Genomic DNA, 27,749 nt, shown 5'->3' with positions numbered 1-27,749 from the left:
CAAATTGGTACAGCCACTCTGTAAAACAGTGTGGAGGTTCCTCAAAAAGTTAAAAGCAGAACTACCATATGATCCAGCAATTGTACTACTAGGTATTTAACCAAATGATACAAAAATATTGATTCAAAGGGTTACATGCACCCTGATGTTTTAGCAGCATTATCAACAATAGCTAAACTATGGAAAGAGCCCAACTGTCCACCAACTGTTGAATGGATAAAGAAGATGTGTTGTGTGTGTGTGTGTACACACACACACACAATGGAATATTAGCCATCAAAAAGAATTAAATCTTGCCATTTGCAATGACATAGATGGAGCTAGACTGTATTATGCTAAGTAAAGTAAGTCAGAGAAAGACAAATACCATATGATTTTACTCATGTACAGTTTAACAGAAGAACATACAGGAAGGGGAAAAGAGAGAGAGAGAGAGAGAGAGAACCAAATCATGAGAGACTCTTAACAACAGAAAACAAACTGAGGGTTGATGGAGGGAGGTGGGTGAGGAATGGGCTACATGGGTGATGGGTATTAAGGAGAGCACTTGTGATAAGCACTGGGTGTTGTACGTAAGTGATGAATCACTGAGCTCTACTCCTGAAACCAATATTGTACTGTATGGTAATAACTAAAATTTAAATAAAAATTTGAGAAAAAATCAACAAAAACATGAAGGATCATTATATAATGATAAAGCATTAATATACCAAGAACACATAATAATTCTTAACCTAAATACACCTAGCTACAGAAGCTTCAAAATACAGAAAAAAAGAGAAGTGAAAGAAGAAATGGACAAAATCGCCAAGTTGAAGATGTCACCCCACTCTCAGCAAGGCACGGCAAATCAGACATGAAATCAGCAAGGACACAGAACAAACAACCCCACAGACCACCTGGATCTGATGGACACTAAGAGAAACACTCCACCCAACAGCAGCACAGCACATGTACTTCTCAAGCGTTCAGCAACATTTACCAGAATACTGACCATATTTTAAGCCATGAAAAAAAAATCCCCACGAATACTACATTCATGAAAACACTATACACAGGTATTTATAGCAGCTCTATTCACAATCACAAACAGCTGGGGACAATACCCAGAAATGGGCCCACAAATATAGGGCCAACTAATCTTTGAAAAAGCAGGAAAGAGAATCCAATGAAAAAAGTCTCTTTAGCAAATGGTGCTGGGAGAACTGGACAACAACATGCAGAAGAAGGAAACTGGACCACTTTCTTACACCAGACACAAAAATAAATTCCAAATGGATGAAAGACCTAAATGCGAGACAGGAAACCATCAAAATCCTACAGGAGAAAACAGGCAGCAACCTCTTTGACCTCGGCTGCAGCAACTTCTTACTCGACATGTCTCCAGAGGCAAGGGAAACAAAAACAAAAATGAACTATTGGGACCTCATCAAGATAAAAAGCTTCTGCACAGCAAAAGAAACAATCAGCAAAACTAAAGGCAACCCTTCAGGATGGGAGAAGGTATGTGTAAGTGACATATCGATAAAGGGAAATCTATAAAGAATTTATCCAACTCAACACCAAAGAAAACCCAATAATCCAGTGAAGAAGTGGGCAAAAGTCACGAATAGATACTTTTCCAAAGAAGACATCCAGAGGGCTAACAGGCACATGAAAAGATGCTCAACATCACTCATCATCAGGGAAATACAAATCAAAACCACAGAGATACCACCTTGCACCGGTCAGGATGTCTAAAATTAACAACTCAGGAAACAACAGATGCTAGTGAGGATGTAGAGAAAGGGGAGCCCTATTGCATTCTTGGTGGGAATGCAAACTGGTGCAGCCACTCTGGAAAAGAGTGTGGAGTTTCCCCAAGAAATTAAAAATAGAACTTCCTTATGACCCAGCAATTGCTCCTAGGAATCTATCCAAAGGATACAAAAATGCTGATTTGAAGGGGCACATGTATCCAATGTTTAGAGCAGTGCTGTCAATAATAGCCACATTATGGATAGAGCCTGAATGTCCACCAGCTGATGAATGGATTAAGAAGATGTGGTTTACATATACAATGGAATACTATTCAGTGATGAAATAGAATGAAATCTTGCCATTTACAACAATGTGGATGGAACTGGAGGTTATTATGCTAAGCTAAATAAGTCAGAGAAAGACAGATATCACATGATTTTACTCATATGTGGAATTTGAGAAACTTAATGGGTGATCCTAGGGGAGAGGAAGGAAAAAAATAAAAACAGAGAGGGAGGCAAACGTTAAGAGGCTCTTGAAAACAGAGAACAAACTGAGGGTGGCTGGAAGGGTGTTGGGTGGGGGGATGGGTTAGATGGGTGATGGGCATTAAGGAGGGCACTTGTTGGGATGAGCACTGGGGGTTATAGATCAATGATGAATCACTGGTTTCTACTCCTGAAGCCAAGACTACAGTGTATGTTAACTAACTTGAAAAAAAAAAAAAAAGCTGGAAACAATCCAAATGTCTTTTAACTGGTACAAGAACTCACAAACTACAGTACATCTATACAACGGAAACCTCCTTGGCAATAATAAAAAAAAAATCCAACTACTGATATATTCAACAACTTGGGACGGATCTCAAAATCAATGGTCAGTGAAAAAACTCACTTTCAAAAGCTTAAATACAGCATGATTCCATTTATATAACATTCTGGGAGAGTCAAACCCAGCGACGGAGAACAGATCTGTGGTCACCTGTTGAGGGGTGGGGCAGGGTAAGATTATAACGGGTAACACAATGAATGAACTTTTGGGGGGTGATAGAACTGTTTTTTACCCTGACTGTGGTGAATATACAAATGTCATTGTGAGTTAGAACTCATAAAACTGTACATCAGAGAAGTCAAGTTTACTGTGTGTCAATTTAAAATGTTTTTAATTGACGCAATGAAAAAATAAACATCATGACGAGTCTGATGAGCTCTAGTGCATAAAACTTGTCGTGAATGAATACCAATTCTGTAGCACAATGTCTGTAACGTCTTAAGCAAACCGTTTCATTTCTCTGAGCCTCAGTTTTCCCAACGGGGACAAGAGTGCCCGCATCATAAAATTATTAAAAGGTTCCAATGGAAAAAGAAGGTGAAAGTAGGAGTAGGAAGAAAACTCCGGCAGAGGATTACATCAACACACGAGCTGGTGATTATTATTAGCTGGGTGGCTGTCAGTGGAGCCGCCAAAGGGAAAGCATACAGGCCTGCCAACCAAGCACTCCCAGCTAATTATTCAATATTGACTCAGCTGAAAGTGAGCCTGAGAAATTCCCACGCCAAGGTCTCAGTCTATCTAAACACTGCAGTGCCTCAACCAGAAAGTAAGTGGGGCGCTCTCTCCCCTCAGCCCCCCAGAGTCTGGTCAGTATCTCTGAGGCCTCCCAGGGTCTAAATGTTAGTGTTCAATCATCCTGAGGAGTGCAGTCAAGTGAGCAAACAAAACCAAAACACACGGGGATAGCCACGCACACCAAATTGGCCAAATCCGTGCGGTCTTTTATCAAAGTTCTGTAAGCCTTCTTGTTTTCTCTCATCTGCTTTCTTTCCAGAAAAAAAAAAAAATGAGTGCCCAGCTTGAGAATGGCAGGAAGGATCTCTGTTTCTAACTTTTCAGTTAATAAGTTCTTAAATGATGTTTTAAAAACTTCCCTTTAAGAGAAGCCACTTGGAATGGCTATAATTACAAAGACACGCTAACAAATGTCGGCAAGACGTGCACAAATTGGAACCCTCAGATACTACTGTGGGAATGCAAAATGGTGCACCCACTTTGCAAAACAGTCTGGCAGGTCTCTAAAATGATTAAATATAGAGTTACCATATGATCGGATATTTCCACTCCTAGGTATCCCCAAGAGAAATAAAAACATATGTCCACACAAAAACTTGCCCATAAATATTCAAAACAGTATTATTCGTAACAGCCAGAAAATGGAATCCACCCAAATACCCATCAACTCAAGAATGGATCAACAGAACGTGGTATATCCACACGATGGAATATTATTCAGCCGTAAAAACAAAGGACAGGATACTTCACCATGGGTGAACCTTGAAAACCCTATGCTAAGTGGAAGAAGACAGTCACCTACTGCATAATTCCACTGACATAAAATATCAAGAACAGACAATCGAGAGAGATTTGTGGCTGCCAGGAATGAAGGATGGGCGTAACTGCTAAAGGGCACAGGGCCTCTTCGGGGAGGGTGGAAAGTTCCAAATTCAGACTGCGCTAAGGGTTGAACAACTCTCTGAACATACTAAACATACTCACTTACGGTCTAAGCGGGTGGACTGTATGGTATGTGAATGACGTTTCGATAAAGCTGTTTAAATAGAAAGCAACCGTGTCACAGGCTGAGGGTGCAGGACGCAGCGCGCCCAGGAGCCGCTGGCGCTCGGAGAAACATGCTCGCGGCTCGGTCACAATGCGGCCTCGTCTTCCAACAGACCGGCATAGCACCACAGCAGCTCCGAAGAACCCACCGCTTACTCTCCGTCACATCGCCGAACTTGTACTCAGAACGGACCACGAGTGAGAGACAGGAGCCAGGAGCACACGTGTGACATTGTGCCTCTGGTGACTGACACCAGGTGTGTGTGCTGGGCACCGCCAGATGCTTTGTGACTCACGACGATAGCACATAAGCATGACCGGGTCCAATATGGCTTTTCGTTTTCTGGGAATGGTGAGAAGCCAGATTCAAATAGAATTGCTCACAGAAGAATATTAGCAGACACCCGCCTGGAATCACTCCACGTATCAGCATTTGAGACTCACTCTACAAGGATTAAACAAACAAACTAGTAAAACTTTAAAAATGCAAAGTGCAAGAATTCTAATCATTAGGTTGCAAAGAAACCCTGGCCAACCTTTGCTTTTATAGAATCTACCTTTACCCTTACGTTCAATCCCTAAATCAAACATGACCCAGGCATTTTAAATTGACATTTATAAATCACACTTTCCCAATATATTAGTGTCTATTATTTGTTAAATAGAAAACTTTACATCTGTCTTTAGTAAGTATATGGTCTTAAAATGAACATCAACATGTGATATTTAAGGATATCACAACCTAAGATAAAATACAGATCACTTAAAATTATCGATTTTTTTTGTTGTTTATTTATTTATTTTTTTTTTGAGTGAGAGTGCAAATGAGCAGGCAAGGGGCAGAGAGAGAGAGGGAGAGAATCCCAAGGAGGCTCCAAGCAGTCAGCACAGAGCCCAATGTGGGGCTCAAACTCATGAACTGTGAGATCATGACCCAAGCCAAAATTGAGAGTCAGACGCTCAACCAAGCCACCCGAGCCCCCCAAAATTATCAGTTTTAATAGTTTATTACTAAGTATCAGTAAGACACAAAAGGAGTCTCCTCAAGATACACCTGTGAGCAGACACAGAAACTGGGAGGCGGTACACCTGGGGCTCATGGCCAGCAGACCAGGAGCCAGAGAGGGCTAACCGTGTGGGTATCAGTCTAGACGGAATGTCCAGCCGCTCCTGCCTCTGACAGGCTGCGTCCCGCCCTCCGGGCCTCTGCAGGCCTACAATACACTAACAGCTGGAAAGACAATGAAAGGGGGGGTCATCATCTCAGGGAACGTGAGCCAGCAGGTGGGGGAGGGGAGGAAGCTCCCTCCAACCTGACACGCCCACCGACCGAACCGCCGTGGCAGCTGGGGGCAGCGGTGCTGTGTGTGGTTCTCCAAGAGGCAAGGCAGCCCTCCTCCCGTCCCCGCAGACAGCCGAGAAGGTGGTGATGGTGGGGCAGAGGCGGGCTCATCACCCTCTCACGTGGGCTCGCTGGCTGGACCACCCTGGCCCCTGCCACAAGGCAAGAGCACGAGTTCCCCACCCTGCGCTGGACCATCCTTCCCAGAAATTAGATGTGTGAGGCAGCAGCTGAGAGTGGCATCCCAACGATACCATCTCCAGTTCAAGTGGGAGCGGGGCCGCAGCGGGCCTCCCCCAGACACGGACCCAGGGCTAAGCACAGGGCACCGTCTCCAGGACTTCTGGGCCTTTCATGGCCTACTATATCTCATGGACATCAAAAACCTTGCTAAAGCCTCTGTGTTGAAAAAATCTGGAAAGTTTGGGGCGCCTGGGTGGCTCGATCAGTTACGCACCCGACTTCGGCTCAGGTCATGGTCTCCCGGTTCATGGGTTCAAGCCCCGCACAGGGTTCTGTGCTGACAGCTCAGAGCCTGGAGCCTGCATCGGGTTCTGTGTCTCCCTCTCTCTCTGCCTCTCCCCTGCTGGTGCACGCTCTTTCTCTCTCTCTCTCTTAAAAGTAAATAAACATTTAAAAAATTTTTAATAAAAACATTTGGAAAGTTCATTAAATATTATAAAGGGGTCTTCACTGGGCACCTCAAGTAATTCTTTTCAGTATTTATTCTCTCCATTTCCCAACTGCAGACCTGAATATCTTACATCCTACTGGGGAGGGCGGGATGTGGGCTGCACAGGATCTGTACATTTTTTGGCAACTTCCTGTGAAAATCTACTTCAAAATAAATTGAAAAAAAAATGGCATGGGTCTGAATCAGACCAACAGAATTTAAAACCGCATTTCATTTTCTGTCATCTCAGAGGAGAGGAGGATTGAGTCTTTTCTTCCTAGGTTTAAATTGGTAATAAATACTCCGGTGCAAAAGATGAGGCAGCTCTCTGGTGGCTGCCAGCCACCTGGGGCCAAACCAGGTTAATACCCGCCCCCCAGCAGCCACCAGGGCCACTCCAGTGCCCAGCCGCACCCTGCACTGGGCGCCCCCTTCTGCCCGTCGCTCCCCATCACAGGGACCACGAAGTGCCCTACCCCCACCTCCCCGAAGAGTTCCTGCCATACCCCCTGAAACCATCCGATGCAAATTCAGCCGTTTGCTTCAAGATTCTCACCCCACACCGCTCACATCCCCATTCTAACATTTAACAATTCCATTGATTTACTGCCTGGTTATTTTTTTTTTAAGTAGGCTCCACGCCCAGGGTGAAGCCCAGTACGGGGCTTGAACTCACGACCCCGGGATCAAGACCGGAGCTGGGATCAAGACCGGAGCTGAGATCAAGAGCCGGATGCCTAAGGGACCGAGCCACACAGGGGCTCCAGTGACCGCTTGCGTCATTGGCTAGGCGGTACCGATACAGCCGTGCGTCCAGCAGTGGGGCAAAGGCGAAGGGACCGTTCAGACACGTTCCGTGAGTGACATCATAAGGACGTCCACAGAGCCCGCTGCACCAAAGCTGTTATGTTTCTGCACGACCCACCCAGCCCTTTGTCCCTAGAATGTGGCACATGACTGGAACACGCAAGGCAGACACACGAGAAAAGTGACAACCACCTCCTTTCAGTGATCTACCTGGTGTCAGGCACTGTATTAGGTACTTTGCACACATTTGTACAACGTCAGCACAACTGGACACTATCGATGTTACCTGTTTCAGGCTAAAGGAATATAAATGATTTGCTCAAGATCACAGTGCAGGTAAGGAGTGGAATCAAAATTTGAAGGCAGATACAGGTACGTCTTCTGAATCCTGGTGCTTGTTAAAACGCTACATTCTTGTTAAGCTTGAAACCAACTCAATAAATAAATGTAACCACTTGAAAAAGATCTACCACGATAAAACCCAACACCCCAACGTTAAGATTGCCTTTATTATGGGTCTGTGAGCACATGTTCCCTACAGAGTTGAGCGGTCTTACCCCATGGGGGGAAATGGGATTTTTGTAAACGGCCAGGGGTAAGTGCTGTGATGTGTCAAGTGGTAGGATTTCTCTTAATAACGTAGTAACGATTACACCCTGGCCCTGCGCAGGGGAGAGTGTTTTTCACACAGCTCAGAGTAGCAATGCGTGAGATTGGATCATTTATCCTAACAGACTAGAAAGAAATTGCTCCTCAGGAGAGACGAGGGCTGGGCATTCAGACGGGGGTGGCATGGCCCGATCCGTTTCAGTCTGCTCCCTAACAACATACCAGCCAGCTTGGTGTGAAACGAGTGAATCTCAAAGCAACCGATCTCCTCAATACAAGTCATCTGAGACCCACGCACACCCCTGAGGGAGAAGTGGGGGGAAAGAGCAGAGAGAGCTCTGCCTCCCATCTACACCGCGCGCTGGGGTCAAGAACACACCTGTGTCCTCCGTGGCATCCTCTGCTCCTCGCATCAGCCGGGTGAGGTGAGCAGGGCCACGCCGAGCACTCCCGTGAGGGGCAGGAAGGCGGACCTGGGGGAGAGCCAGCCGCCTCCAAAGATATGGCAGGGGTGAGGGGCAGAACGCAGACCAGAACCCAGGCCTCTGCGCTCCCAGCTCAGAGGACCGCTGGCAGAAACGGTGCCCAGAAGGCCGGAAAGCACACCACACCTCTTCCGCTCGTTAACGTGCGGCTCAGGCAACATCTCCAGAGAGCAAGGCCGACTTCGAAGGGTTTACGGAGTTTAATAGGGCGCTGAGCCCGACAGACCTGGGTCACTCCCTAGAATACAGCAGGCCCTGAATAAATAGGATTTCCCATCCCCCTTCACTCCTAAAACACTCTCATTAAACAACTCCCAGTGAGAAAAACTGCATCAGTTATCAATATTCGCGAGAGGAGCAGGTATATGGAACCATCCAAAGGAGCATAATGCCTTCGTATCCATTTGTATTTGGGGTTCCAAGTAGATTGTTTATGCCAGCAACAGTTATCTTTTGATGTGTATGTGGCTTTTTTGCACCAAAGTCAGCCCGAATCTCCATACAAGCTCCAACTAACATGTACTGTGGGTCACCCAGCCGTCTGTGCTGCAGAGGCCTTGAAGCCGTGACCCGTGGATGCCAGTCTGTCACCAGCAAGCTGTGAGAACCTGGGCAAATCACACACCCTTCTCTGGACCCCATTTATAAAGCAAATGCGTCAAAATGGGCCCGCTATGGGGATGGATGCTTGACTCTAAAATGGCATGATGCTAACAGAAAACTCACTTGTGAGCAAGATAAAAAATAATGAATTCCAGAAGCACTGTCACATCAACCTCAATGAAAAGCAAAATTGGAGTACCCAAATCAAATGCATGGTAATTCTACTATATTCCAGGCCATGTAGTTTATTTTACACAGGTCTCTAAGGAAAACAGAGCTTAAGAAAATTTTTTAGAAGCAATGCCTTTTACACAAAAGACACCTGAAAAAATGTAGTATTGCCGTCATCTACAGATCCTCCTCCAGTTACAGTGGAGTTACATCCAGATAAACCCATCCTAAGCTGAAATGCATTTCATACACTAACCTACCAAATATCACGGTTTAGCCTCGCCCACCTTAAATGTGCCTAAGAACACTTACATTAGTCTACAGTTGGGCAGAAACATCAAAAATGCCTATTTAATATCTCATATAACTGACTACTGTACTGACCAACAGAATGGCCGTTGCGGATGTAGAATGGCCGTCAGTGTGCCAGTCGTGGACCCTCATACTCACTGGCTGACTGGGGCCGCAGCTCCCCACCGCTGCCCAGCCTAATAAGCAAGTATCCACATACCGCTAGCCCAGGAAAAGATCCAAGTTCAAAATCACAAAAACAGTAGAAACTGAATTCAGATCACTTTCACCCTACTAAAGGTTGAAAGATTCTAAATCAGGCCATCATAAGTCAAGAACTGTCTATACTCGTCCAATCACTCTTTAAGTTTCACACGGCCCTACCATGGGCCAAAGGTGCCAAGCCTTGAGGTACCAAGGTTAACCTCCTGCCTCCGCACTGCACAGAGCTCAAAATCTGGCCAAGGAAACAGAAGTCCAGTGTTAGTCCCCCACTCCTCCCAGCAAATGAGTGGTGAAACCTTGCTCATTCTTCAAGAATTTGGACAATGTTCCATTTTCTTTGCCACCTTTCCTTCTCCAGAATAAAATCAAGTGTTCTTGTGGCTCCTGGGAGTCTCAGTCAGTTAAACGTCTGACTTTAGCTCAGGTCAAGATCTCACGGTCGCTGAGATTGAGCCCTGTGTCAGGCTCTGTGCTGACAGCTCAGCCTGGGGCCTGCTTCAATTCTGTGTCTTAAATTTTAAATTTTATCAACTTTATAATTTTATAGTTAGTAGTCTTTGACCCCACCTGAGGAATCTTTGCACCAAAGTTACAAAGATACTTTATAAACCTTTTCAAAGAAAAAGTAGCAAAGTTTTTTCTTTTGGGTCTAGAACCCATCTCAAATGAATTTTTGTGTATGACGGAATCTATGGGTGAAAGTTCTTCTTTTCCCCACATTCGTATCCAGTTCTTCCAGCACCATTTGTTGAAAAACCTTTTCACTCCACGTGAAGTTGTTTTCATACCTTAAAAATCATTTGATCCTATATAAAAAAGCCTATCTCTAGACTATTACGGTCCATTGATCCCTTTGTCTATAACAATAGCACTGTCTTAGCTAGTCTAACGGCACACTGCCTTAAAATCATCGCCTACACCAACTTTGTGTGTGTGTGTGTGTGTGTGTGTGTGTGTGTGTAGATGTGTGTCTAGTCCATTGGCAATAGGCATTTTGAAATAATTTCTGTAACAACTTGTCAATTGCACTCCAAAAAAATCTGCTTGGATTTTATTTTTTTTCCAAGTAGGCTTCACATCTGGGGTGGAGCCCAACGTGGAGTTTGAATTCATGACCTTGAGACCAAGAACTGAGTTGCTATCAAGAGTCGGACGCTTAGCCGACCAAGCCACCTGGGCACCCAACCTGCTGGGATTTTGACTGGAATTGCACTGAATTTATAATCCAATTTGGGGGAACTGGTATCTTAGCAATAATTGATTCTCTAAATCAACAGGCATGGTACAGCTCTCCAATTATTTAAGTGTTCTCTAATTTCCCTTAGCTGTACTTTGACATTTTCAAGGTAGAGATCATCTTTAAAAAGATTTATCCCTAAGTGTTGAATGTTTTTTACTATAATACACATATTTTCAAAATTTCATTTGCAAATTAATTGCTACTATACGCCAGTGTATAAAACCATAGTTGATTTCTGAATATAATATGGTATCATCCTGCAATCTTGTTAACTTATTAGTTCTAATAATTTCTTCAGTGTGGTAGATCTCTTAGGATATTTACGTACATGATCATATGTATCGTGCAAACACATGTGATTGCTAACTGTTCTTCATTTCCAATTTTTACAGCTTTAATTCGTTTCTCATCTCATTGCCTGCCCTGATTAGGTAGAAATGGCAGAAAAGTAATGAATACGCTGGCAAGAGCAAACATACTTGTCTTGACTGGTCCTGATCTCAGAACAAGTGCTCAGTCTTTCCCAATTAAGTATTATGTTAAGCTACATAATTTTAGGGTTTTGTAGATCATCCAGATCAGACTGCACAAGTTCTCCTCCGAGACTTGTTTATGGACAGTTTCTATCATAAGTGTTCAATTTTGTCAGAGGATTTTTTTCATCAACTGACATCTTATTTTTCTCCTTTGTTTTGTTAGTAAATGCACTGATTTTTCAATGGTAAAACAACCTTGTGTTGTTGGATGAAACCTGAATTATTCATATTGCATATCTCTTTTATATTGCTAGGGTGGATTTCTTAGTATTCAGTTCTGAATTTTTAGAATTATGCACATGAGGACATGGATCACAACATTTGCTTTCTCATAATGTTTCTCCCAACTGGCATCAGGGTGAAGATAGTGTCATAAAATGAGAATTGGAAGTATTCCCTCCCTAGTCTACTTGTGGAAGAATTTTTGTAAAAGTGGTATTATTTCTCCTTAAAAGTTTGATATATTTCACAGTGAACCCATCTGAGCGTAAAGTTTGCTTCATGGGGAGTTTTTAATTAAGAATTTAAACTAACTGATATGTGACTATCTCAAGGACTCTATTTCTTCTTGTGTCAACTTTAGTAATTTCTGTCTTTCAAAACATTTTTCATTTGTAAAATTTATCAGAATATGATTTATCATAATATACTTTTATTATTTTAATGTGTACAGAATTTATAGTGATTCATTCACAGTAATTTGTATTTTCTCTTTTTAATTCTGATCATCCTGGCTATAGTTTATTAATTTTATTAATCTTTTCCAAGAATCAACTTTTAGTTCCATTTACTTTACATATTATTTTTTCATTTTCCATTTCATTGGTAACTACTCTTCACCCTTTTTTTGAACCATTCATCTTTTCTAATATATGCATTTAGTGTCCTATAAATATCAGTTAGCTGGAATTATTTACTACAAGTATACATGTTTCCTATATTATTACTAATTTTCTGTCTGCTTGTCTATCAACTACTGAGATACAGGTGTTGAAATACCCAACTATAACTGGTATTTTCCGTTTCTCCCCAAGATCCTGGTTTTATTTTGAAGTTATGTTTTAAGTACATTTGCATTTATACTTTTTATGTACTCTTGAGGACTCGACCTTTCTATCAATAAAATTATCCTACCCTTTTCTCCTCAAAGTCTACTTGTTTGATATTAATATACCCACACCAACTTTCTCATGATTGTTTGCATGGCATATCTTCCCCCCCATATGTGTACTTATACACTCTACATAATTGTGAGTTTCTGGTAGAAAACATGTAGTTGTCTCTAGTTTGTTTGTTTGTTTGTTTGTTTTACTATAGTCTGACAACTTAAACTTTTACATACAGTCTTTAGTCCATTTACATTTAATACAATTCTTGGTACATTAGACTTAAGTCTACCACATTGCTATTCGACTATAAGATTCTAGTTCTTTACTTGCCACCTCTTCCCCCCTTTTCAGATTAAGCATTTTCTAGTAACTCATTTTCTCTCTTCTGGCTTATTATCCACACTTTAAGTGGTTGCTAAAGGGTTTCCAATATGCATCTTTAACTTACTACATTTTAACTTCAAACGGTATCATAACAGTAGCATGTAAGAACCGCCATCCTCCTCTCCTCCGTCTCCCTTCCATTTCTTTGTGCTATTTTTGGTTACATATTTTACTTCTCTATATGATATGCACAGCAAAATTATATGCTCTTATTTTTTCTTTAAATAGTCAATAGTCTTTTAGAGAAATTAAGAAGCAAGGGGAAGAATCTTTTCTGTTTATTCACTTGCTATTTCTATTTCTAGGATTCAACATTCCTTAATATAGACCCATGTTTCCATTTGATATTATTTCTGCCTGATTAGCTTTTACCAGGCTGATGAAACACAAGGACGGGCTCTACCCATTTACTACCCCACTGAGTGCTTTATCTAAAATATGAAATACTGGTGTTTATTTAAAGAATAAATGAAACATTCAAGGTACTTGTTGAAAGGCTTATAGTCTGGTAAGTACTTTACTGGAAACACAAGGCGCACAGAAGGACCAACCAACTCTATCTAGTCACATTCAGGAAAATTTTACAAAACTGGTGACATAGTAGATCATCAATGGCCAACAAACTTTTCCCAAAAGAGTAGGTGAAAGACAGTTTAAGAAGAGTTTTAGAAATGTATGCAAAGACATGTTGCAGGAAATGGTCTTGATACACCTAGTGCTGCTGACAGAGGCAAAGTGTCTTCTCCTGGATGTGTGGAGGAAGTGGGAACAAACAGAGCTAAAGGCAAAGGTCTGGCTCAAATTTTTAAGTCCCCTGAATATCACGATAGGGACTTTGAATTTTATCTCCCAAGTACTGGGAAAGTCTTTAATCCGTCTGCATTTACAGGATGATGCAGGAGCAAAACTGGAGGCAGGGGGACCACACAGGCAACTACTCCTAAAGTGTCAAGGAGAGGTAACCAAGACGTGCAGTGGAATGCAGAGGGGGTCAGGAGATGTCTCAGAGGTTCAATCCACAGGATCTGGGGAGAATCAGACTTAGCGGGAACGGAAAGGGAGGGTTAGGAGATCAATCCCGAGAGCAAGAAAAAGACCACGTCGGCCGACAAGAAAGAGTAGAATCAGTGGGTGGGGTAATCGGGAGCCAAAGAGCACTTGAGCTAACCACTGACTTTTCCAAGTGTGTTTGCTCCTTTCCACATGGCAGCATTTTTGTCATCTTAAATTGTCATTTAGAGCTGCAGGGGCCATGACATGGAAGCCAGGTATCAAGAGGGGGGAGAAAACCCAACTCAGTGACAACCTGTGCTGCTTCCAAGAACTATTTATATGAGCAGTGGCAGCAGGCGATGCGAGGATGAGAAAGGAACACAGCAGGTACATCACGGAGCAGCCCTAATGCACGGGAAGGGCCTGAAATACTCTCAGAGCATCTGGCAGCAGCCCTGGTCACAGCCTCCCCGGGGGTAAGTGCTTTGATGCTTTATACAACAAATGCAAAACAGAGGCAAGCCTTGGCAAGAAACACTATTACTCCACGGACTGAAAAAAGTGACAGATGATGAAATGTGATGCTAAGAAGCCCAAGCTAAGCCATTAATTCTTGCGGAGCCATTCTCCAACGGCTGGGAAGAAAAATGGTCTTTCCTATAAACCAAAACCACACTTATTATTTGGGGCTGTATCACTTTAAAAGGAGTTTTTTTATCAACATTAACGTGGGCAGCAACATCCCTCTCTTTCACTCTGTGGAACACGGAACCCACGGGTGGAGGGAAGGGGCTGCTGCCTGTGATGTTCTTTCCCAGTTCAAGGCTACAGAGGTGCTTGTGATCACTGCCACCGTAACTCTATCAAGAATAAACAATACTAGGGGCACTGGGGGCTCAGCTGGTTAAGCATCTGACTCGATTTCAGCTCAGGTCATCATCTCACGGCTCATGGGTTCGAGCCCCGCATTGGGCTCCACGCTGATGGCACGAAGCCAGCTTGGGATTCTCTCTCTCCTCCCCGCTCTCTGCCCTCCCCCACTTGCATTCTCTTTCAAAATAAATAAACTTTAAAAAAAAGAGGAAGAAGTAATCCTGTCCCACTGCATCCTACCCCAACATGCAAGGAACCACTGGACACGAAAATAAATAGGAAGTACTCGGTGGTAATCTGCACCTGCTTCCCACAGGCTGCTGGCTGCTGGCCGCTGGAGGAGGAATCTGAGAAGAACAGCCCCGTTGGATGGAATACCACCCACCACTTTCAGAACCAACCACTCCCGGCTCTCTCTCAAAGTTTTCGATGCGATATTGTCATTCTCCTGCCTCAGAGCAGAGTACCTCTAGGACCTCTGGCCACTTCTGGGTTTGACATAGACACGCTGTCTGATTTCTTTCCCCCTGGAGGAAGGCTAGGCCTGGAGGAGTAAACTGGAGAGAAAATGTCTGTGCAAGATGGGCGCCCTGGGCAGAAACAGCCCAGGGCTCTAGATGGCCGGGAACTCCATGAACAGGGAGGTGGCTAGATCCTGGACAGCCTGGCTCTGCACGGTGTTTTCCAGGGATGCCGGAAGTGACACAGGAAGAGATGTTAGACTCCAGGAGTCCCCAGGACGTGTGGCTACCTGCCGAACCCCTACTAGCAGGAGAGGGAATCAGACTGAAGCCAGGACCAGCCTCAGGGCCATGAGTGGGAAATGTGTCCTGTACAATGACGGCCACAAGCAAGCATGTTGCAATGTTGATGTTATTATTCTGCCACGTTACAAGGTGTAAAGCCCGTCCACTACAACTAAAGGAAAAGGCACTTCTTAGAAGGCCTGTTTTTCTGATACAGAAACCTGAGTCCCAGGGAGGCTACGCAACTTGGCACGGTGGTGTGGATTTGACTAGAGGTGGGACCAAGATGAATCCTGAGGTCAGAATTCCAAATGCAGTGCTGTCAGATTCCAGAAGAAGGCAATCATAGGGCAGAGATCCTCTTACCTGGTCGCCGGCAGAGTAGTGACTCGGGTGAAGAACACAGACGGCTCGGCCTCCACGTGCAGCCCCAGGGACAGGTTCCTGTAATACCCTTCAGCGTGGCCCGGGCCTCCAGAGTATTTGAAATTCAGGATAGCTTCCAAGGTCTGAAATGATGTAAACACGGTATGTTAGTAATCGCGAAGTTGATGGGCTTTCTTCCAGAAGGCAGGCTTCACTTAGGTTAAGAGGGAAGATAACCCCAACTGGGCAACTCGGAAACCGGGCCCCTGCACCGTCTTTCCTAGGATGCCCTGTGTCTGCACCAACATCCCTCAGCCCAGATGCACAAATGGAAAAAGGCTCCAAAATTATTCTGTGGTTCCTAGAGCATTTCTGAGAGAAAAACGCATTTCAATCAGCATCACTTCAACATACAGACGAGGGTGTTGGGGGAAGGTGGCACTTCTGTCCAGGAGGTACAGCATAGCTCCCAGGTCAACAGTCAGTAAGGCTGACCAGCTACAAACTCCTGACACTTCCTTGAACCCATCAAGAGATGAGGTCACAGGGCAACCACAGAGCCAGAAGGCCAAGGAGGTACAAGGCCCTTCTGGAAGGTAAAGGGTAGGGATATCTTCTCTACAAGTACAGAGCCAGCCAGCATGCAACTGGCAGGAAGCAATTAGCCCAAAGGTTAATAAATCGCTAAAGGCTGAGTAGGGGCTCTAATAATAGCAAAGACCCCCTTGGGAACCCAGACCAGAAGGTAGTTCCCACCCACCGTAGGCTCCTCACCATGAACCCTCTCGGGGTATACACACAGAGGACTAGGGCAGGGGCTGCGGTGGGGGAAGCAGAGGTAGCCTCCCTCCAGAGCGCGGGCATGGAGGAAGGGAGTCAGCAGCCACCAAATAAAGGTAAGAAGCCAAGACACCAGCCCCAACCCCACACTCCCCTCCCATCCCCAAGCAGACCCTTCTCTACCCTGAAGCAAAATCCTAAGCTTCTGGAGGAGGGGCAACCAATGCCAAGAGTACAGTGGCAGGGATAAATACCCATTCTAGTGGGGGGAAGGGCAGGAGGTGGTCCCCAGCCAGAATCCCGTACCAATGCTGTCGGAGCTGGAAACCCACTCGTCCACAATGCCCACCATGTACTGGGCAGAGAGGTCGCCACGTGGGCAAGGGGCAGGGATGCCAAGGAGCCCATAACATCAGACCCAGATGCACAGTGCGGGACAAGGACAGCAGGGAGACCCCCACCTGCTCCTGCCACCAGCACCAGTGGGGAAGGAACACGGTATGGAAAGCCCCTAGCCCTGGTGGTGCAGGAAGGGCTGGGGACGGAGGAAGACCACCCTGGGCAAACGCCCTGGCGTCTCAGCAGCCCCTACCCTCTGCCCTGCCCCCCAGCATATGACAACAGCAGAGGAATTTGGGAGCCTGTGGCGTGCCCAAGTAACTATAGCAACAAGAAATCTCAAACCCAGCTCAACCCCTCACTCCGGTGACTCAACCTTCTGCGGTCAAGTCCCAGCATGGGCCCCAGCCAACTACGGCCCAGCCAAAAGCAGCCTGAAGCCTGGTTCTGTACACCCCCGAGAGCAGTTTTTACGGAGTCCAAAGGCTCTAAAACAACAACAAAGAAAAACAAAGAACATATGAAAGTAACCATTCGTGGCCGACAAAACCAAAGTATGTACTGTATGGTTCTTGACACGGAAAGCTTGCTGATCAAACCGTAAGAAGAAAACAGAAGTAGATCTTCGTGACCGTGGACGAGGCTGTGGTTTCACAGGCAGGACCCCAAAAGCATAAGCAACGAGAGACGAAAGTCACGGGAATCCCAGGGAGGCAGACCCTCAGGATGAAGGGCCGGAACGTCCACCGCTGCAGCTAGGCCACGTAAAGAGGGGTCTGAGAAAGTACCCGCAGCCGGCCCTCAGCGGACCACTGAAGACACGTGTGCAAGTCCGAGCTCTCTGCTGGGCCAGAGAGACCAGGGCGGCGCCGGCCATGGCCAACCGGGACCTCAGCGCCATGTGCCCAAGGTGGGGGGGGGGGGGGGGACGCACGCGTCCTCTCCCCTGGTAAGAGCGCCACCAAGCCACGCTTCCGACAGGATGAAGGAGCTGCCTGCCTTCCTCTCTCTGTTCAGGAGTCCTGTTTCAATAAACCCTCCTGGCCAGACACCGTGTTGAGCCTTTAGTTATCGCTTTTGTTGACTTATTTCTTGTCTCCAACGGAGAGGCGACCGCAGCGCAGACTTGGTAAATAAACAACCTGCATGGGCAAGTGGTCACAGAAAGGGCATCGGGAGGGGGACAAGAACTTGGCCGTGAGAAGGCCAGGTGAAAAAAAACTCCAGAAGTGGCCAAGCCGCACGGTACGGGGGAGGGGCGCAGGCCCGCAGGCCTGCAGGCCGGTTAAGCTCAGTCTGACGCACCGGCTCCACCAGGTCTCGGGCTCTTGCCCACCATTCCCAGCCCGTTTCTCCACTGTGACGCGGGGACAACAACGAATGCCTGTCTCAGACTCCAGCGAAGATTCAAGGAGAAAACGAGGTAGCAGAACCAACAGACGCTCATTAAACAAACGCCTTTCTCCCTCTGCAACCCCACCATCGGACACCCTGAGGCAACACGGCTTAAAATGGGAAGAAATGGGAAATGGATTTCAGCACTGTTTCTTCTTCTTTTTTCCGCCCCCATTTTGTATCATGGTAAGATATATGTAATAAAATTTACCATTTTAATCACTTTTAAATGTAAGTTCTGTGGCATTAAGTACATTCACGTGGCTGTACAACCATCAGCACTGTCCATCCATATCCAGAACGTCTTCATTTTCCCAAACTAAAACTCTATCGTTAGACACTAAGTCCCTGCTCCCCTCCCCCAGCCCTGGACAACCACCGTTCTCTTTCTGTCTCTGTGAATTTGACGACTCTTGAAACCTCACGTAAAAAGATCACAGTTTCTGTCCTGTTGTGACTGTTTATTTTACTCAGGTGAATGTCTTCAAGGGTCATACATGTTGTAGCATGTGTCACAACTTTTCTTTCTTTTAGAGAGAGAGCACATGTGAGCAGAAAGAGGAAGGAGGAAAGAATTAGAGGGAGGGGGAAGGGCTGGGGGGGGGGGAGGGAGGGAGGGAGGGAGAGAGGGAGAGAGAGAGAATGAATCCCAAGCAGGCTCCACATTCAGAGTGGAGCCCAACATGGGACTCAATCCCATGACCTTGGGATCATGACCTGAGATGAAATCAAGAGTAGGACATTGAACCTACTGAGCCATCCAGGTGCCCCAGAACTTTCTTTTGAAAGCTGGATAACATTCCATTGCTTATACAGGCCACATTTTCCTTTATCCATTTGTCTGTTGATGGACACCTGGGTTTCTTCCACCTTTCGGCTATCATGAGTAGTAACACTGCCATGAACATGGGTGTACAAACACCCGTTCTGAGACAGAGCTTTCAACTCTTTGGGGAATTCATGTATTTCTATATATTGAATTGTTTTAGGACTCAACATACCATTTTCCACAGCTGCCACCAACAGTGCACAAGGGTCCTAAATCCTCCATAGCCTTGTCAACATCTGCTATTTCCTATTTGGTGGATTTGTTGGTTTTATAATAGCCCTCCTAACGGGGGTGAAGTGGTATCTCTTTTTGGTTTCGATTTGCATTTTCCCAACGGCTAGTGATACTGAGCATCTTTCCATGTGATCACCGGCCATTTATGATTATCTTTGGAGACAGATCTGTTCAAGTCTGTCACGACATTTTAAAAACTCACTTCCTACCCCTCTTTAAGGTGTCCTTCGCACGTATGGGCTTATAGGTTCCTTTCAACTTTTGCCCTACCAGGAATACTTTCACTGATGTTCCCACCTGCATAAATGTTCCTCATCCTTCACGGCCCAGATAAAGCCACGCCTTATCCAAGATGACTTCGACACTTCCTCACTTCAAAAAAGGCTCAACAAAAGACAGAATCTTTTTTAATACCCAAAGATCCTACTTTGGATTCACCACAATCACCAATCTTTTTCCCACAGTATAAAGCACTGCCCTATCATCTCACAAAGGGATTGCTGGTTTCTTGTGAATGTTTCTCACACTTTTTGAAAAATCCCTAGTCACCAGCAAGTAGCAAGACCCCCCACATACACACATCCCAATAAGCCTTTCTCTAACGACCTTCTGAATACAACAGATTCCATTCGCTCAGTCTATTCTTTCATTCATCTTTTTTTCCCTCCTGGGTGCTTTCGGTGTCAGGCTCTATGCTCCCAGCAGAATAAGGGTTGACCCCTGATCTCAGAGAACGCAGTACACGGTGAGTGAACAAGTATCTCAATAAATAACTAATAAACGAAGCCAACCCATCAACCAACATCTACATGGCTGTCTTCCCACACTGCAGGCACAGTCAGGGAAACAAACATTCTGAAAAACAGCCTTGAAATGCCCAAACCTGTGAAGTAACACAAGTGTCACATGGTCTTTGTTTTTTTAAGGCAAACTTAAGAGTCACTTTCAGGATGTGATGTAGTAGAAATCGCCTAGGAAGGGAGCAAAAAATACACAGGATAGGTAACAGTATAACAAAGAAGAAAGAGTCTGTGGTTTTGTTTTTCTGGAAGTGGCTGAGTCTTTCCTCTGTTAAGAAGCAAGGAAAAGATGTAATTACAGGGAAAATAATTTATAAAAGTCAAGCAAATTAATTATTTTGTGAAATTATTGTTCCTGTCTTTCTTCCTTCATTTCAAAAAAAAAAAAAAGCCTCCTCAGCCCTATAAAATTACAATATTTTAGTCAACAGAAAGTGGGTTGGTAAGGCAAAAGACACAAGATGCTCAAACTTTTTTTCCAATCAAAATGTAATGAGAAGCAATGTGTTATTCTGTCCTGAGACTTCCCCTTCTCAGAACATGGTGCAGTCCTTACTTGGAAAAGGACTATTAGAGAAATCAGTAGTGGGCAAGGAACTAAAGGAAAGAAACTTCTAGGCATACAACTTATTATTTGAGCTAAAATAAAAGGTCTTCCAAAGGCTACCTTTTCTTGAGCACCTACTAGGTACCAAATACTATGATAAGTGATCTATATAGATTGACTCTAACATTCTTAAGAGTCCTACAAAGAAAGTCCTATTTTCAAAAACAAGGTTCACAGCAGTCAGAAGACTGCACCAAGCCACACACCCAGGAAGACAGCACATCCAGGATTTAAATGCAGAGCTACATGGCTGCATAGCCCTCTCTCTTGCCATTTTTGCAAACTATTCAGAAGAGCATTCATCCATCCACGTACTCGTTTGCTGACCGTGAACACATGTCTACTGTGTAAGGGACACTGGGAGAAGACACGAGGCCACCTACAGGGATTCAAGTCTAGTTAAATACACAAGCCCAGAGATATCTTAAGATAAACCATGGCATGTTCTAGACAAATATCCCAGGATATATGGAGATACAGAATACTATTACAGCTGGAAGGCCAGGAGTTGGATAAGAAGGAACAACATCACAGCGAGAGGGGCATAATCAGCCAATTATTAAATTGAAATGGATAAATAGAGAAAACTAAATTAAACTAAAATCTAGTTCTTGAAAACATCATTAAGTGTGATATTCCCCTAAGTCAGGCCTATGAAAAAAGGGAAGAAACTACTTACCAATATCAAAAAGGAAATGAATGTCAGCATAGACCCTACACACATTAAAAGAATAATAAAATAGTGCAAACAACTTAGTGCCAATAGATTCAACTTAAATAAAATAAACACATTACCAAACGGAACCAAGAAAAACTAGAAAACCTAAGGGCCCTATGTTAAATGATGACACTGGATTCACAACTGAAAACAGCTCTCCTAAGAGAAGCCAAGCTCAGAGGATTGCCCCACTGAATTCTATCAACACTTCAGGTTAGAGACAATACCAGTTTTATACAAACACCTTCAGAAAATAGAGGAGATGGCCCCATTCTTTTTAAGAGGCCAGTTTTACCCAAATACTAAAATAAGGGTTTATATGGAAAGAAAAACTACAGACCTATATTCCCTCATAAACTTAGACGTAAAAATCCTAACAAGGATACCATAGTTTTGAATGACACATTGGACCGAATGGACTTAACAGATATATTCAGAAAATTTCATCCTAACACAACAGAATACACATTCTTCTCAAGTGCACATGGAACATTCTCCAGAACAGACCACATCCTGGGTCACAAATCAGCCTCAACAAGTACAGTAAGATCGAGATTATACCATGCTTATTTTCGGACCACAACACCATGTAACTTGAAATCAACCGCAAGGAAAAATTCGGAAAGACCATAAATGCTTGGAGATTAAAGAACATCCTACTAAAGAACGAATACGTTAACCAAGAAATTAAAGAAGAAATTAAAAAGTACATGGAAGCCAATAAAAATGAAAACACGACAGCCCAAAACCTCTGGGATGCAGCAAAGGTGGTCATAAGAGGGAAGTATATAGCAATCCAGGCCTTCCTAAAGAAGGAAGAAAGGTCTCAAAAACACAACCTAACCTTACACCTCAAGGAGCCGGAAAAAGAATAGCAAAGCTCAAAACCAGCAGAAGAAGGGAAATAATAAAGATTAGAGCAGAAATCAATGATATCAAAATGAAAAAAAAAAAATAGAACAAATCAATGAAACTAGGAGTGGTTCTTTGAATCAGTTAACCGAATTGATAAAGCCCCAGCCAGACTTATCAAAAAGAAAAAGGAAAGGACCCAAATAAACAAACTCACAAATGAAAGAGGAGAGATCACAACCAATACCACAGAAATACAAACAATAATAAGAAAACATTATGAGCAATTAGATGCCAACAAATTGTGCAATCTGGAAGAAATGGACAAATTTCCAGAAACATATAAACTTCCAAAGCTGAAACAAGAAGAAATAGCAAATGTGAACAGACTTATAACTAGTAAAGAAATTGAATGAGTTATCAAAAACCTCCCAACAAACAAGGGCCAGGTGGCTTTCCAGGGGGAATTCTACCAAACATTTAAAGAAGAGTTAACACCTATTCTTTTGAAGCTGTTCCAAAAAAAAAAAAAAAAAAAAAAAGACATGGAAGGAAAACTTCCAAACTCATTCTACAAGGCCAGCATTACCTTGGTTCCAAAACCAGACAAAGACCCCACTAAAAAGGAGAACTATAAACCAATTTCCCTGATGAACATGGATGCAAAAAACCTCAACGAGATACTAGCAAACCAGATCCTACAATACATTAAAAGAATTACTCACCACGATCAAGTGGGAATTATTCTTGAGATGCAAGACTGGTTCAATACCCACAAATCAACGGGATAAAATAAAGGATATTAAAAAATAAAGGACAAGAACCACATGATTCTCTCAATAGACCCAGGGAAAGCATTTGACAAAATACAGCATCCTTTCTTGATAAAAACCCTCAAGAATACAGGGATAGAAGGAATATACTCAAGATCATAAAATCCATATACAAAAGACCCACTGCTAATCCTCAATGGGGAAAATCTGAGCACTTTCCCGCTAAGGTCAGGAACATGACAGGGATGTCCACTCTCATCAATGTCATTCAACATAGTGTGGGAAGCTCTAGCCCCACCAATCAGACAATAAAGTGAAATAAAAGGGATCTACACTGGCAAGGAGGCAGTAAAACTTTCACTCTTTGCAGATGACATGATACTCTACATGGAAAACCCAAAAGACTCCACCAAAATACCACTACAACTGATCCATGAATTCAGCAAAGTCACAGGATATAAAATCCACGTACAGAAATTGGCTACATTTCTATATACCAATAATGAAGCAGCAGAAACAGAAATCAAGGAATTGATCTCATTTACAATTGCATCAAAAGCCATAAAATACCTTGAAATACACCTAACCAAAGAGGTGAAAGATCTATACACTGAAAACTATAGAAAGCTTATGAAAGAAACTGAAGAAGACACAAAGAAATGGAAAAAACACTCCATGCTCATGAATCAGAAGAACAAATATTGTTCAAATGTCGACACTACCCAGAGCAATCTACACATTAACTGCAATTCCTATCAAAATAATACCAACATTCTTCACAGAACTAGAACAAGCAATTTTAAAATTTGTATGGAACCACAAAAGAGCGCAAATAGCTAATGTAATGTTGAAAAAGAAAACCAAAGCTGGAGACATCACAATCCTGGACTTCAAGCTGTATTACAAAGCTGTAACCATCAAGGCAGTATGGTACTAGCACAAAAAGAGACACTCAGATCAATGGAACAGAATAGAGAACCCAGAAATGGACCCATAAACGTATGGCCAACTAATCTTTGACAAAGCAGGAAAGAATAGCCAATGGAATAAAGACAGTCTCCTCAGCAAGTGGTGCTGGGAAAACTGGACAGCAACATGCAGAAGAATGAGCCTGGACCACTTTCTTACACCAGACACAAAAATACCCTCAAAATGGATGAAAGACTAAACATAAGACACAAGCCATCAAAATCCTAGAAGAGAAAATAGGCAACAACGTCCTGGGCCTCAGCTGCAGCAACTTCTTACTTGACATGTTCCCGGAGGCAAGGGAAACAAAAGCAAAAATGAACTACTGGGACCTCATCAAGATAAAAACCTTCCCCACAGCAAAGGAAACAATCAGCAAAACTAAAAGGTAACTGATGGAATGGGAGAAGGTATTTGCAAATGACATATCAGATAAAGGGTTAGTATCCAAAATCTACAAAGAACTTATCAAACTCAACACCCAAAAAACAAATAATCCAGTGAAGAAATGGACAAAAGACATGAATAGACACTTTTCCAAAGAAGACATCCAGATGGCTAACAGACACATGAAAAAATGCCCAACATCACTCATCATCAGGGAAATACAAATCAAACCACAATGAGTTATCACCTCACAGTGGCCAGAATGGCTAAAATTAACAAGTCAGGGAACAACAGATGTTGGCGAGGATGAGGAGACACGGGAACCCTTTTACACGGCTGGAGGGAATGGAAACTGGTGCAGCCACTCTGAAAAACAGTATGGAGGTTCCTCAAAAAATTGAAAACAGAACTACCCTACAACCCAGAAATTGCACTATTAGGTATTTATCCAAAGAATACAAAAATGCTGACTCAAAGGGGTACACACACCCCAGTGTTTATAGCATAGCCAAAGTATGGAAAGAGCCCAAATGGAGTGATGAATGCATAAAGATGTGGTGTGTGTGTGTGTGTGTGTGTGTGTGTGTGTGTGTGTGATGGAATACTACTTGGCCATCAAAAAGAATGAAATCTTGCCATCGGCAACAACATGAATGGAACTAGAATGCATTATGCTAAGCGAAATAAGTCAGAGAAAGACAAATACAACATGATTTCAGTCATATGTGGAATTTACAAAACAAAACAGATGAACATAGGGGAAGGGAAGCAAAACTAAGATAAAAACAGAGGAAGACAAATCATAAGAGACTCTTAAATACACAGAACAAACTGAGGGTTGCTGGCAGGGTGTTGGGTGGGGGGGATAGGCTCAATGAGTGATGGGCATTAAAAAGAACACTTGTGGGGATGAGCACTGGGGGTTATATGTAAGTGATGAATCACTTAATTCTATTCCTGAAATCATTACACTCCGTATTAACTAACGTGGATTTAAATTTTTAAAAAAGATGTGAAAATCCTACATTCAGTAGCACATAAGATGGAAAATACATCATGACCAAATAAGTTTATCTCAGCAATGCAAGGTTGGTAGTATCAGAAAATTGGTTAATGTCATCACAACATTAAGAGACTATTTTACCAGACAAAAAGGAAAAGCCACATGATCATTTCAATAACATCAGAAAACACAGTTGACAAAATTCAAAACCCACTTATGATTTTGTTTTAAAAATCTCCACAAACTAGGCACAGAAAGGAATGCCCTCAATCTATAAAACACACTCATGAAAAAAAAATTTTGCAGTTTTAAAACCACAGCTCATGGTCAACTAAGTGTTCTGTCACAAATTTGAACCTGGACTCAGGCAAGGACATAGCTGTCATTACTCCAATCAACATTGTTATTGAGACCCTAGTAAGTCCAATAAGGTAAGAAAAAGAAATTAAAGACATACACGTTGGAAAGGACAAAGTAAAACTGTCTGCTCACAGACAGCACAATCATATAAAAACAAAATCCTAAGGAATCTACCAGAACTCTCAGAAATTGCTCGTAGTAATATACAATAGTACCATCACTTCAGAAAACAACTAGTCAAAATTCCTTCCAAACATAAAGAATTAACATACTGTTCAACAACAAAACTCCTACCAGGAAAAATAAAAACACACATCCACACAAAGACATATATGTAAATATCTATGGAAATTCTATTCATAATATTCCCAAACTGGAAACAACCTCAATGTCCAGGAAGAGGCGGGTGACTAGATTAATCATAGTATGCCCATAAAATGAAATACTACTCAGCAACTGAATAGAACAAATTACTGATACACACAAATGGAAGAATCTCAAAAACATTATTCTGAGTGAAAAAGGGAGTAGGCTATACTATATGCTTGCCTGTATATGAGATGCTGGAAAAAAGTTGGTTTTTAGTGACAAAAAACCCGTCAGTAGTTGTCTGGGGCTAGGGACAAGAGAGGATTGATTGTAACGGGATCAGGAAAACTTTGGGGGGTAATGAGAATATTGTACATCATGGCGGCAGTGGCGGTGACAAGGGATACACTTTTGTCAAAACTCATCAAACTGTATAGTTAATGTGGCTGAATTTTATAGAAAGCAATTCACACTCAAAGTTGACTTCACAAATTGATCCTGACCATTAATAGGCACACGATCATTTGCCAACATTACACCCGAAGATTCCAGGTAACAGTGTGGGCCACACCGACGTGGGACTGCTCACGTCTAAGGACAAAGGATTCCAGGATTTCCAGGATCCAGGATCCAGGAGTCAGGATTTTCGGGTTCTACAGCAAAAATCATCAAGTGAAGTTATGATTTACTACAATTAAAATTTCACATAATCTCGGTAAAGTCATGTCCCTTCTCCAGGTCCCCATATCCTCATCTGTAAAATCAGGGTTGTGCCAGACATTACCTAAGGTTCTTACCAGTTTCTCAGTGAACTGTTATTATTCATTCTGTATTACTAATCTCCTGTTTCATGATTCTAATCTAACTAAGGCTCTTGCCACATAGACACCCTCACCTTTATACAGTATCCTAACTAATTTATAAGATATAGATCTCTAATTTTTAAAGACCCTAATTGGACCTGTCACCACAGATTTCCTTCTGCTCTCTTTCTGTGATAGGACATAAGATTAATAGCTGTGATATGATCCACTTAAGAAGTCAAACATTCAGGACCAGAGGTCCCAGCTGGGGTTCATTCCCAAGAGACCAGCCCTATGGTTTACTTAAGGTCAGAGAAACATACAAATGAAAGCCATACCATTACTTTCCAGTTAATTAGCACTTTCAGCCAGTCTTTCTTCGGTGTTAATTATGCCTTAAAGATGCCAAGTGACTACAAATTAAACGGTACATCCACAATAATGTAGAAATGGGTTTAAGCAATGCCAGCCATCCAAATGGCTCCTACTCCAGAAGCACAACAGTCCCTCAGTGGCTGAGAAGGCTTGGGACACTAGGGCAACATGGAGGCAGGTGTGCCTGGGACTGTTGTTAAAAGACCAAGTCAATCGGATTTTGGTACCAAGAAAAGGAGCCGTTTTCACATCTTTATTTGAGAAGTATATGTTCTCATCATTTGAGGTTTTTAAAAAAAATTATTTTTTTTTTAAATTGACCTATCAGTCTTCCAGATTTAAAGGTTTTATATATTAAGGGAATTACTCCTTGCCTGTGATAGAAATTGCAAACATTTTTCACAGCT

At 43.1% G+C, this 27,749-nt stretch overlaps 1 protein-coding gene across 2 annotated transcripts in view; it reads right to left on the bottom strand.

The window, feature by feature from the left end:
- TRAPPC9 (trafficking protein particle complex subunit 9) overlaps nt 1-27,749 on the bottom strand; it is a 566,939-nt gene that overhangs the window by 194,595 nt on the left and 344,595 nt on the right. For both annotated transcript variants that reach the window (XM_049633425.1, XM_049633426.1), the window contains one exon: nt 15,810-15,952. In XM_049633425.1, coding sequence (XP_049489382.1) covers nt 15,810-15,952 — 143 coding nt within the window. The remainder of the gene's footprint in view (nt 1-15,809; nt 15,953-27,749) is intronic.

Source organism: Panthera uncia, chromosome F2 (assembly GCF_023721935.1).
Source record: "Panthera uncia isolate 11264 chromosome F2, Puncia_PCG_1.0, whole genome shotgun sequence".
Taxonomy (NCBI): domain Eukaryota; kingdom Metazoa; phylum Chordata; class Mammalia; order Carnivora; family Felidae; genus Panthera; species Panthera uncia.
Note: the sequence above shows the minus strand (reverse complement) of the source record. Positions and strands in the feature narration are given on the sequence as shown.